At 36.3% G+C, this 12,200-nt stretch overlaps 1 protein-coding gene across 2 annotated transcripts in view; it reads right to left on the bottom strand.

The window, feature by feature from the left end:
* The window catches only part of LOC123532363 (leucine-rich PPR motif-containing protein, mitochondrial-like), a 134,068-nt gene extending 126,399 nt beyond the window's left edge, over positions 1 to 7,669 (bottom strand). For both annotated transcript variants that reach the window (XM_045313785.2, XM_045313793.2), the window contains exon 1: positions 7,519 to 7,669. In XM_045313785.2, the coding sequence (XP_045169720.2) occupies positions 7,519 to 7,658 (140 nt within the window). In that variant the 5' untranslated portion in view covers positions 7,659 to 7,669. The remainder of the gene's footprint in view (positions 1 to 7,518) is intronic.
* Between the last annotated feature and the right edge of the window lie 4,531 nt (positions 7,670 to 12,200).

Genomic DNA, 12,200 nt, shown 5'->3' with positions numbered 1-12,200 from the left:
AATTTAATACATTTCCAGATATACCTAGTGACTTCAGCTTTAAAATTAGCCTACCATGTGGAACACATTCAAAAGCTTTCCTTATATCCAGGAAAATAACACCAATAGGAGTGTCATTATCTATGAATTTAGACCAGTCTTCAAACACTTTCAGCAGTTGTAATATACAACCTCTCTTGTTCCTAAAACCATATTGACAGTCAGAAAATACTCTATTGTTATTACAGTGAGACATTATAGATGTCTTTATTTTACCTTCTAGGAGTCTGCATAAAATACTAGTTATGCTAATAGGTCTATAGTTGCTTGCTTGAGTCTTATCACCACTTTTAAATATACATTGTACTTGTAACATTAGCTAGCTTCCACTCATTTGGAACAGATCCTTGTGATATGGATTTGTTGAATTGAATAAATAGTAAAAGGAAGAGCAATACTTTCAGCCGTTTCTTTAAGAAATCTAGGATGCATATTATCAGGTCCTTCTGATTTTGAAACATTTACAGCTTTCAGTAGAGATCTGACTTTATCAACAGTGACTACTATAACCGTAATAGAGCTGTCAATATTTTTATCAAAATTTGACATTTCAACACTCTCATCTTTTGTAAATACTGAGGAGAAAAAGTTGTTTACATGTAGTTCCTCAGCTTTGTCAGTGTCATCAGTTATCCACTCACCATCTGAGCTTTTCAAATCATTAACACCAGATTTTACATTAGTCTTATGTTTTACAAATTTCTAAAATGACTTTGGATTAGATTTGACATCTAAGGAGATTCCTCTTTCATAAATTTTTTTACAATACCTTACACTTCGTGTAACTCTATTCCTAATAGTACAATATCTTAGGTAATCCTCATGGTTTCGAGAGAAACTGTACTTTTTCCAAGCTCGATATTTGTCTTTGACAAGTCTTATGATAATAATTATCCATCCAGGGAGGTTTAGGTTTCTTTTTGTGTGACTTGTATAGAGGAACTGTCTTGCTGACAATTTTATTTATATTCTCAGAAAAGTATTTCCAACTGTCTTCCATGTTCATGGAGACCATACGGCTCCAGTCAATGTCTTTTATTTTATCCTTAGCAGCTAAGTTATCCCCTTTATAGTAGTTTCTCTTAAGACAATCTGAAGTATGCTCATTTATAGCAGGCATAAATTCCAGGGATCGCGCTGTCGGTCGCCAATGGCGCCAAATGCGCCGATTTACAAATTCTGGCGCTAGTTTGGATCAGTTGGCGAAAGTTTCTGGCGACAACAAAGCAAAGATCGGACCGAGACATTTTTTTAATGACACCAAGGATCATCCTACCTAGTCGCTGTGAAGTTAATTATCGCCTGCGGGCGTATCCGAATCGCCGAGTTGTAATCTGTTTGTTTAATTAATTAATGTTGTAAAACCGATGTCAATTATCGATAAATCCCTGGTTAACTCCGCCTACTTGCCTGTCAAACTTCAACCAATCGTAGCGTTATTTATCAATATTGCAAGCCGCCGCCATTTTAAAAATTTTCAATCGGCGTGAAAAGCCGATAATTTTATCGAGTGCAGACTAAAACCTTCTTCAGCATGATCTTAATGTATCAGTCTTACGTTATTTCTTGATTTTATTATAAAAATGCCTCCAAATTTATTTCAATCACGGCCAATTTCTATAAATGAATTGCCCGGGAACCAATTCCGCGGACGTCTGAACAGCCGTATAAATACATGTTATTTGTAAAAATATTGAGAAGTTTGGTTTTGTTTTCGAAAAATTAATAAATAAATCGAGTAAAACTATAAATCTGAACAAGTTGATGCAAGAATCGGGCATTTTTAAAGCAAAAAAATCGAAACATGCACGAAAACTTCCACGGCGTTCGATCGTACACCTGATCAATTTACGAGTTTCGGACGCGAAAATTTCGGATGAAAATTTAAAGGGGACTTTTTTTTTATAGCGCAGTTTGTACTTTATTTAGAAATGATTAAAAAAATTGTAAGACACACGTTTTACTAAAATGTTCTTTAAACTTTGCTTTTTATTCTATTTGTTTTGTTACTTTTGTAGTTTTGAAATTGAACTGAAATAAATGAAGTTGAATTTTAGTATTTGTTTTCGTTCTTGTAGTTTATAATTCAGGTAAAATCTCTTGGCACTGGCACCAATGTTGGCTCCAGTGGCTCCTCTTTGGCTCCAACTCTTGCCAAATGGCGAAAGTGTTGGCGACAGCTTAGAAATATCCAGAGCCACCCCTGAATTCCAGTTCAATACTTAAGTGTTCACTGTTACCTAACCTACAGGTAACTTCAATGTTACATACAAGATCCAGGTTATCTACTAGACACAGATCTAAAATATTCCCTGGTTCTTCTTGAGCCCATCTAGTTGGATGATTGATGGGTTGCTCCAGAAAATTGTCTCTTAAGCATTCAAGAAATGTGAAAGATATGTGATTTTCACTCTTGGAAGTTGTCCATGAATCCTAGTCTATTTCAGGAAAGTTAAATCTCCCAAAACTAATGTTTGTGAATAACTTTTACTTCTAGCTTTAGATATTAAGTCACAAAGTAAAGTATTATTCTCAGTATCCGAGTTTGGGCTTCTATAGACACCCCCTATCAACAATGATGTGATTTTATTGACATGAATTTCCACCCATACAGATTCTTTAAAAGAATGATTTGTTAGGTCTATAACAATGTTAGAGGAAATATTACTCTTAACATAGATAACAACTCCTCTACTAGCACGACTAACATTACTTGTGTAATTTAAGAGTGTATTAACCATCTAATTGTAGCTCCGCAATAGAAATATCTTCAGAAGTTCCATATTTAGGGTATACCTCAGTAACAACCAGTAAATCTGGATTAGTTAAGTGAATTCTAACTAAGTTCATCGAGTTTATTCATCAGATTATCTGCATTTGTGTAGTAGATAAAAAGACCGTCTCTTACTTAGGGAAATTCACAGTACCCTCATTAGAAATCGTATCAAAATTATTGGTGTCATTATCATCAAAATCATCAGGAAAAGTATCATCTGAACCTAGGTCAGAACTATATGAATCATAGTCTGAAATATTTGATATAACATCTTGCTCCTGAAGAATGTCTTGACTAGGGCTAAGACTAGATCTATGACTAGAACTATGACTAGAACTGTGACTAGAGCTATCGTTATTTACATTGCCATCAGAGTTTTTATCGTTTGATATTTCACAATGCTCATACATGTGGACTGTTATGACTAGAACTATCCTTATTAATATTAACATCAAAAGTTTTAACTGGTAACTGATCATTTTCAACTAAGTATTTACATGCACAACCTCAGTAACACTATTTACAGGAAAAGCCTTTGTAACATTATTGTCCAAGAAAGGGACCACTGGAAGGACGTGCTCCTCCCCTGTCTCCTTTCCCTGACTTTGTGTGTGAATCTTACCTAGATGAATGCATTGAGTTTGTAACTACGTATGGTCCTCTAGGAGCAGACCTGGGTTGAGGATCAGCAGTGAAGCACTTCTTCCCCCTTCATTCCTTTGTGTTACAGTTTCAATTCTACCCCTGCTGATTTTCAAATTAGGCTCTTTTAGAACTTGTGTTCAGTGTCAAAGTTCTTTACGAAGGTTGGCTGCTTCTAGAATCTACCCGTTGTTTTTTTGTGAGATCTGGGGTTATGAAAATTTTACTGACGTTTTCATCTCGGTGTGCTTTCAACATATGATTTGCTTGGAGAACAGCTCTCTTCTGATCAAAGTCAGCAACTTCAAATCTCAAAGGGCGGGTTACAATTTTGTTGGAATTCTCATCAATTTTGCGTTTACCCATGCAAGTAGGATTTTTTACATTTACATCTAAATTCTCTTTCAGTTTCATATCTTCCTCTTGAAGGTTTAACAGTGAATCCATCTTTTCAGCCATCCTCTGGTCAGGGCTATCATTTTCACTCTCTTTTAGGTTGAAACACAACAAGTTTAACTTTCTAGATTCAATGTCTTTGGTTTCATTAATTTCTTCTCTAATAATTACTTTGATGTTATCTGCAGAAACTGGCTCTTTTTCAAGTTTAGTAACTCTTTCTTCTAATTTTTCATATTTATCTTCCAATGAGCCTAGATGAACCATCATTTTCCTTACACCAGGAAAAGCAATCAAACAATTAGGGCAGAACCCATGCTTCTCAACCCCCCCGATTCAATCGGGATTATCCCTATTAGGAAGCCAAAAGCCGATCACCCTGATCAGCATTCAAAAAACCTGATTTGAATATTTTCCAATGTTATGTGTAATGAAAATAGCATCAGGGCATTGTTATAATGTTATGGTTGTGATAAATTGCCCTTTCAAAACAGCCAGATTAGCCAATGTCCGCGGGACATGTTCTGTGTATTGTACCGTCGATTATAGCGGCTTTGATCAACAGGCCGACATGTGGCAGTGTCCGACAAATCCATTGCTTGGAGCCTGCGGGCTACCAGAAATTTTCGTCGGGCTACCAAAAAAATCCCGACGTAAGCCCACCGGGCAACCATAAATTTAAAGCTTTAGTAGCCCGGTCATTGTATATTTTACAAAATCAACATCTGGTTGTTTCCTAGATTATAGCTTGCAATAAACAACAACTGACCATAAATTCCAACTTATATCCAATTTTGATTGTTTTGTTCGCTAATGAAATCCAAAAAAATACTGGAAAAACCAACTCGTTTCTATTTTTAGCGACATTACCGTCTGCACCTCGGCAAAAATTAAATACATGATTCTGCCAGAAAATTGTATGTTTTGTACATAAAAACATCTCAAAACACATAAATACATTACCATTTATTGAATAAAGCAACGAAAGCGTGTTGACAGATAGTTTTTACACCATTAAAATCAAATGTCACATATTTTCGCGACCCAATTTTTCCCATTCAATGCACAGTCACTCTACTGTTTGGAAAATGAAGTTGTTATTGGCATGGAAACACTGAGTGTAAACAAAAGTTTGAACAGGACAAAGTAGTAGTTATTTTTTGCAAGGTCTGTCTAGAACCAGCGACTTAGAAAAATAATTTATCTAAATTTCACCTCGGGATACTTAAGATTTGTTAATGCATCTGAATGCTTACCATAAAACTTGAAAATAAAGTTTTAAACTAATATGATTAATTTTGACAATTCACCATGTGAAAAAAATCCAAAATTGACCAGGAGCCCTTTTCCAAAAAAACCTAGACTAATCACTAATATGACAGGAATGTGTCTGCGGAACTGGAAACAAACAAACAGGTTTATTTTGATGTTTTTAAATTTTTAACCAAACATTGTTTCAGACCCCTTTGATTCTCACATCTCAGTAAGTCGGTTTCTGATAGAGCAATTTTATACTTTGCGGGGTTTAAATTTTTCGGCAACTACAAAAACATGCTGGGTTACCAGAAAAAAATTCTGGTAGCCCAATGGGCTACCAGTAAGATTATAAATTTGTCGGACACTGCGTGGGTGCATCAACCGTGAATGACCCTGATTAAGAACTAACAGGATTTTGCATACTGTTCTATGATCATTTAATTGGGAATAATAGATAAAAATTTGTCGTTTTTAGCATGTCGGCGGTGAAGCTACATGTAACCCTTTAGAAATTAAATATTGAATCAGGGGTCTAGCTAGGTCCAATTTTTTGGGAGAAGTCGCTTCTCCCTCCAGCTAATTTAGGGAGAAGTGGGGAAACTTTAGGGAGAAGTGGGAAGACTTTTCCTCAACCGCAATGCTGTTGAGTGATACTAAAGGTGGCTGTAATTTTCTTGTTTCTATATAAAAAATATTGAAGTGACCATTCATTTTCTTAGTTAGGTCATTACCCATACAGTGGTTATTGTTTCATTACAAAATTCTGAAAAAAGTCGTTTTCAAAATTCAAGCAGATGCTGTTAACGTAGCACGCCGATTTTTGATGATATCTGTATGAAGTATTTATTATTAACCCTGAGTCGCCACCTCGGTGAACAATATCTCGCTCGAATAAAACTGAAAGTAAACTGCGTAAACTAGAAATACATATTCAAATCAATTCATCGATGGAAGTCAATTTAACGTAGTTAATACATTACATGTCGTTCTTTTATCATAGATAACAAATAATCGTGTACACAGTGTACGAAATTCAGATTTGAATCCAATAGCCCGTTCGGGCTACCAGATTAAAAATTTTCCAAGCCCGACACCAATTTCACTAGCCCGAACTTCAACACCTTAAAATACATAATTTTTGCACCATATAACATTTTGTTTTACAGACATCTCTATGCATGTTTGAAGTAATAAAAAAGACATACAGTACATGTTTGCCATGTTTTTGAAAAAATTTAACTCGAAATACTCCAGTCCAGATCAGCATCGTCAGAGTCCAGAAGCATCGGACATGACACTCCTTGCCAAAACGAAATCTAAACTGTTATGCCCGATTTTTTAGGATCCGCACTCGCCAATTACTGCAACTCGGACTGTTGACAATTTGTAAGATGTAATACCGAGTGCTGAATACACATTTACACACACGCTGATAGCATAATTTAAGCTCCGCCTACTGCAGGTACTTGTGAGATTTTCGCGAGAAGTGTGAAAGCTAATCAAATTATCCGTTACGCTAGAGGTGATTGTATTCAGCCAATTAGCGCTGCGGTTACGTCTTTGACACTGTGTTTGATTGTCAACACGTAAGAGTGCAAAAACCAATAATTCCATAAGCGTTTCTCAGTCTGGAAAATCACGATGCGGTACTCGTTTAATTAGCATATTTTTTTAAACAAATGAGGAAAATTCGGTAGCCCAGTCGGGCTTGTACCTGTGGAAAATCGGTAGCCCGAGCTGAAATTTGGTAGCCACGGGCTGTCGGACTACCGTGAATTTCGAACACTGTGTACAATATTCCAATTAATCACATGGTTAATCAGCAATTTCTTTGTAAAACATTGTTTTTTGCTCTCAAACATGTTGACAATTAAACGCAAAGTGCCAAAGACGTAACCGCAGCGCTAATTGGTTGATCACAATCGACTTTGGTGTATCGGATAATTTGATACGCTTTCACAACTTCTGGGAAAATCTCGCAAGTACCTGAAGTAGGCGGAGCTTAAATTATGCTACCGGCGTGTGTCTCTGTGTATTCAACACTCATTTTGACACGGTGCAAATTGTCAACAGTCTGGGAAGCGGTAATTAGCGAATGCGGATATCAAAGAAAATCGGGCGACTTGCATTTCGCTTTGAGGTTAGTTTTGAGCGGTTTGAAGTTTCAAAGCGCCTATTTCGCTCAAGTCGCCCACTCGCGAGAGCCCTGTGTAAATATCTGCATGTCCGTTTCTGCCACCGCAAACATGTAGAATGAAAAAAAAAATTGTCTGCCTGCGAAAATAAAAAAAATCGAGTCGCATATTATTTTGCCAAACTGAAACTGACAGATAACTGGTCGCGAAATCTAACGACATGAATATGACCTTGACGAGAAAGGTGAACTTGTGCGAAGACTAACAAACTACCTGATATTAAGCTGTGCTGTACGAATTCCAAATACATTTTTCTTTTGTTCCGTGTGGCTTCTTGTAATATTTCTACTGTAACTATGCAGAGAACGGTTAAAAACCCTTGCATAACGTGCGCACCGTGTGAGCGCTGACATCTTGGCATAGACTAAAATTTATCTTACGGCATTGTCATCGGCAAACTCCCCGCAGCGATTACCTCCCCTTACGGTACATAAACGCAAGTGAAGAGAACCTCTGTGAGGAGCCTGTGTCATCGGATGATTTCAGGTCAGATAATGTTATTTGAAGGAGATTTTTTTTAAAGACATCCAGATTTTGGCTAAAAAAGATTATCTTTACATTTTAAATTTGGTCATAATGTTATACTGTACATGACTTTTTGTTCGGACCACATACTTTGAATAAAAGTAGATAATGACCATATATTTTGGCTGATTCAGACCACAAACTTTTATTTAACTGTCAATAATGACCATAAATTTTGGATGGTTCAGCAATTTTCAGAAAATAATGTTGATTATAGCTTATATAGAGGTTTAACTTGAGGTAAGGACATAAAATATACACCGTACAAGCAGGTAAATAAGGACTTTAATTATTCTTTGCATCAGACATTAAACTTAATACTCATAAATTTTATTTTTACTCATGACATTAGTGTCAGGAAAACTTAAATAACTTGGGCCGAATAAGCCAAGTAAATTTGGTCCGAATCAGCCATGGTCCGAGTCAGCCTGTATTCTTTCAAAACTATCGTAAGATATGCCAGATCTAGAAAAAAAACATGCTCGAGTCGGGATTAATAAGACCACGTGTGAAACTTTTTTGGAACATTTTAGTTAGTATGGCGTACCATTAGGGTCGAAAATGCCGATTTAGCTCTAAGACAATTCGATTTAGTATGACCCAGGGTCAGACATATTCCAATTAGTATGACCCTGATTGAGAATTAGCTTAAAGCTATTTCATTTAGTACGACCCAGGGTCGGACATATCATATTTAGTATGACCCAGGTTCGGAATTAGCTTAAAGCTATTTCATATTTAGTACGGCCCAGGGTCAGACATATCGGAATATGTCCGACCCAGGGTCATACTAATTGTAAATATGTCCGACCCAGGGTCATACTAATTGCACAGGTGTTTGAAGCTCTATCAACGAAATATATGTGCAGGTTAGATCTCTTGAAGATATTATATTAGGTGGGTGGGATATGGTAATGTATATATTTATTGATAGAGCTTCAAGCGCCTGTGCTAATTGTAACTATGTCCGACCCAGGGTAGTACTAAAAATGGCTGCCGTAATTGAGAGTCATACTATTTCGGAATTAGCTTAAAGCTAATTGAATATGTCCGACCCAAGGTCATACTAATTGGAATATGTCCGACCCAGGGTCGTACTAATTCGAATTGTCTTAAAGCTAAATAGATTTATCTTAATTCAGGGTCATACTAATTCCGAGTTGTCTTAAAGCTAATTGGAATATGTCTGACCCAGGGTCATACTAACTGGAATATGTCCGACCCAGAGTCGTACTAATTCAAATTGTCTTAAAGCTAAATGGATTTATCTTAATTCAGGGTCGTACTAATTCGATTTAGTGTGATACTATATAGAATATGTCTGACCCAGGGTCGTACTAAAGATGGCTGCTGTAATTGAGGGTCATACTAATTCGGAATTGTCTTAAAGCTATTTGGAATATGTCCGACCCAGGGTCATACTAACTGGAATATGTCCGACCCAGGGTAGGAACAAAATTTAGCATATGAAACAGAAAAGGTACAAAGAGCTGCTGCCAGATATGTCGTGAATGATTACTCATACAAAAGCAGCGTAACATCAATGCTTGAAACTCTTAAATGGCCGCCGTGAGACATTGGAACAGAGAAGAATATATATATCCCTAATAATGTTGTACAAAATATCACACAACCTCGTCATTGTAGATCATAACCACCTGGCAGTCTCTAGAAATCTAAACTTTATCATACCATCTTCAAGAACACACATTTTCCCGATCTGATACTGGAACGCCAAGTGCCTTATAACATCAAGGACAGTGTGAAACTTCAGTCCTTCACATCTGACCTAGACTCGTATATGTACTAATGTCATCCTGTTTTTATTTTTAACTAATCTGTATATAGTACTGCTCTTACTCTCTTAACACATTCATATCATGTATCATAGAAACATGTTTTTTAACAACTGCCCCGCCCTCCCAGTTATGGTCAGAAATTGATTGTTTGGAGTATCCCCGTAGACGTAGACGTAGATTTGAAGCCATTAATTCCCTGAAAAAAGTAAAAGTAAATCTCCATCTGTTTTTGATAATACTTTAACTGAGCATTTTAAATAATCTAAAGCTAATGGTTATGTTTCCTGTTAAATGTAATTTTCTTAATATCACACTCAACTCTGAAATTTTCTGGATGTTTGAAGCAAGGCAGTTATTTTACCGCTGTATGAAAATAAAGGAAACATTAATAAAAACCTATTCAGTGTATCGAACATACTACCGCCCATTCTCGACTGTTACATGAGGCAAGAATAAACCGCATAGGTATATCATTAGTACGGTTTGACCTAGCCAACACTTGTGACTCCATACCAAATCAACTGATAAAGGTGGTTTCACAGCACCACCAGCAAGCCAATCATATACACATATATATATATAATTAAACATACTGCCGAGCCTTGATTACAGCTGGAGAAAGATGTTGTCAAGCTCTTTAGACAGAAGCTTTTCTATGATCAAGGTGGTACGGGGAATCAAGAGTACCATAGACAAGTTCATGAAATTGCCTTCAGTAACACAGGAGATTCATTGACGACATAAATATCATCAAAGACTCTCTTTTCCAAGCAAAGGATCGTTGAGACTGTTAATGACAAGGCTGAATTTGGGCAAACATGCTGTTCAAAGTAAGAAAGTCAGGATTCTATATAAGTACTTGGAAAAAGGTCAAATTACGGTCTATACACTGTGTATACAAGGTAAGTTTTCATTAGTCCAGAACTGTAGTTGGTGTAGTGTTGCATATTTCATTGCCTCTCATGAACAGACTCAGTTGGGTCGGGTCTATTGCTATGTTGCTTCTATGCTTCCATGGGCTATTTTCAAAGATTTTATTGACTGCACAGTCAGACAATAGTAACCAGGATAGTCTAAAAGAACTTCCTGGAAAATCTTAAAGTTTGGATATACCAACATGATCTCTTTCTGCGACTTATATGGCTGTTAATGGTTTATGAAATCCCAGTCAGCTGCGTGGTACAGTTGAAGCAAACCATAACATATCATAGTAAACATTCGGTATCATTTGACCATTTTCGTTCACCAGTATCGTGTTTTATTACATACCTACGAATTTTCTGTCTGAAATACAGCCTGTATTTCACTAGTGAATACAAAGTCCTGTATTCAGCTCATATCGTATACGGAAAAATATTGAATGACTGACGCCAAATATGATGTCAGATATGATGGCGTCTTCCCTGCGCCAAATAGTGCACCGTTGCAAACGAGCTTTTGGTCGCTTGTTTGCCTAAAACTGATATAGCACTAAAATAGGTTAATGTACGTAATTGTGTCTTTAAAGCAATATCTTGATATGCAATGATGCATTTAGCTCTCGCGGATTAAGCCGGACCAGATCACGCTCGGCGCAGGCCTGGCAACATCCACTTTAGCCGAATACAAAATTGCAGGTCAATAACTGCTATAATAACCCTACTATACTGCAAAGCAAAATAAAAAAAATAAAAACTCATTTCAGGTAAGCATCATCTTTATTACTATTTTCAGAACTTTGGGGCCTATGCAGCACGTCTGTCATTGGAAAATAAAGAACAAAAACAAAATAAAAACAAAAACAAAAACATCTGCCTACAATGGGAATAACATTGTATCAACCCAAATTAGGTAATGGGGAAATATTCATTTTCATGAAGTAGATACTAAGATGCATTGTGAATAGATATGGATCCACCTGAGTTAATGTTTAACAGCAGCATTTGAAGCCTAGATGCTTCGCACCAAAGAATTAATACTGGAAAACATTAATCAAGTTTCCATGGAGAGGAATACAGACATCTGTAGTTCATTATCCCCGTAACTTAAAGCTTTACAGGACAAGCAAATAGGACTTCCTTAAATGCTTTTAATGCTTCCGAAAGATCTTATAGCGTTCATTAACCTTCGCAGTCAATTTTAGCATACACCCTGGAATATATAGGGATACAGCCTCCTGCAAAATAAGGTCTTCCTTGTCTGATTCTTTACAAAACTGCTTAATACATTTTGGATGGTTCTGAATTTTACCAACTGCATTTGCCCTTTGACATTTTGAAAATTATACACTTTACCAATCACTTGATGGGCAGAGAATGATATAAACAAGTATATATAATATGGAATTATCTTTATTATCTTCTCTTCACAAAAATGTTTTAACGTTGTCACAAAATATTTCAAATAAAGGAATTTAGCCCATATTGCCAATGGCTATTTCATGGATTATGTACAAAATATGAAAACAAATCGATATATATCTTTTTTCCTCAAGTTGTCATACATGCAAAACAAATAAACTGGAATAAAAGAACATGAAGGCACTTGGTATAATTCACAAATACGTTAGATTTCCATAATGTTAATCCTTTT

This window comes from Mercenaria mercenaria, chromosome 1, assembly GCF_021730395.1.
Source record: "Mercenaria mercenaria strain notata chromosome 1, MADL_Memer_1, whole genome shotgun sequence".
Classification (NCBI taxonomy): Eukaryota; Metazoa; Mollusca; class Bivalvia; order Venerida; family Veneridae; genus Mercenaria; species Mercenaria mercenaria.
The sequence above is the reverse complement of the archived record's forward strand: the minus strand, read 5'-3'. Positions and strand labels throughout refer to the sequence as shown.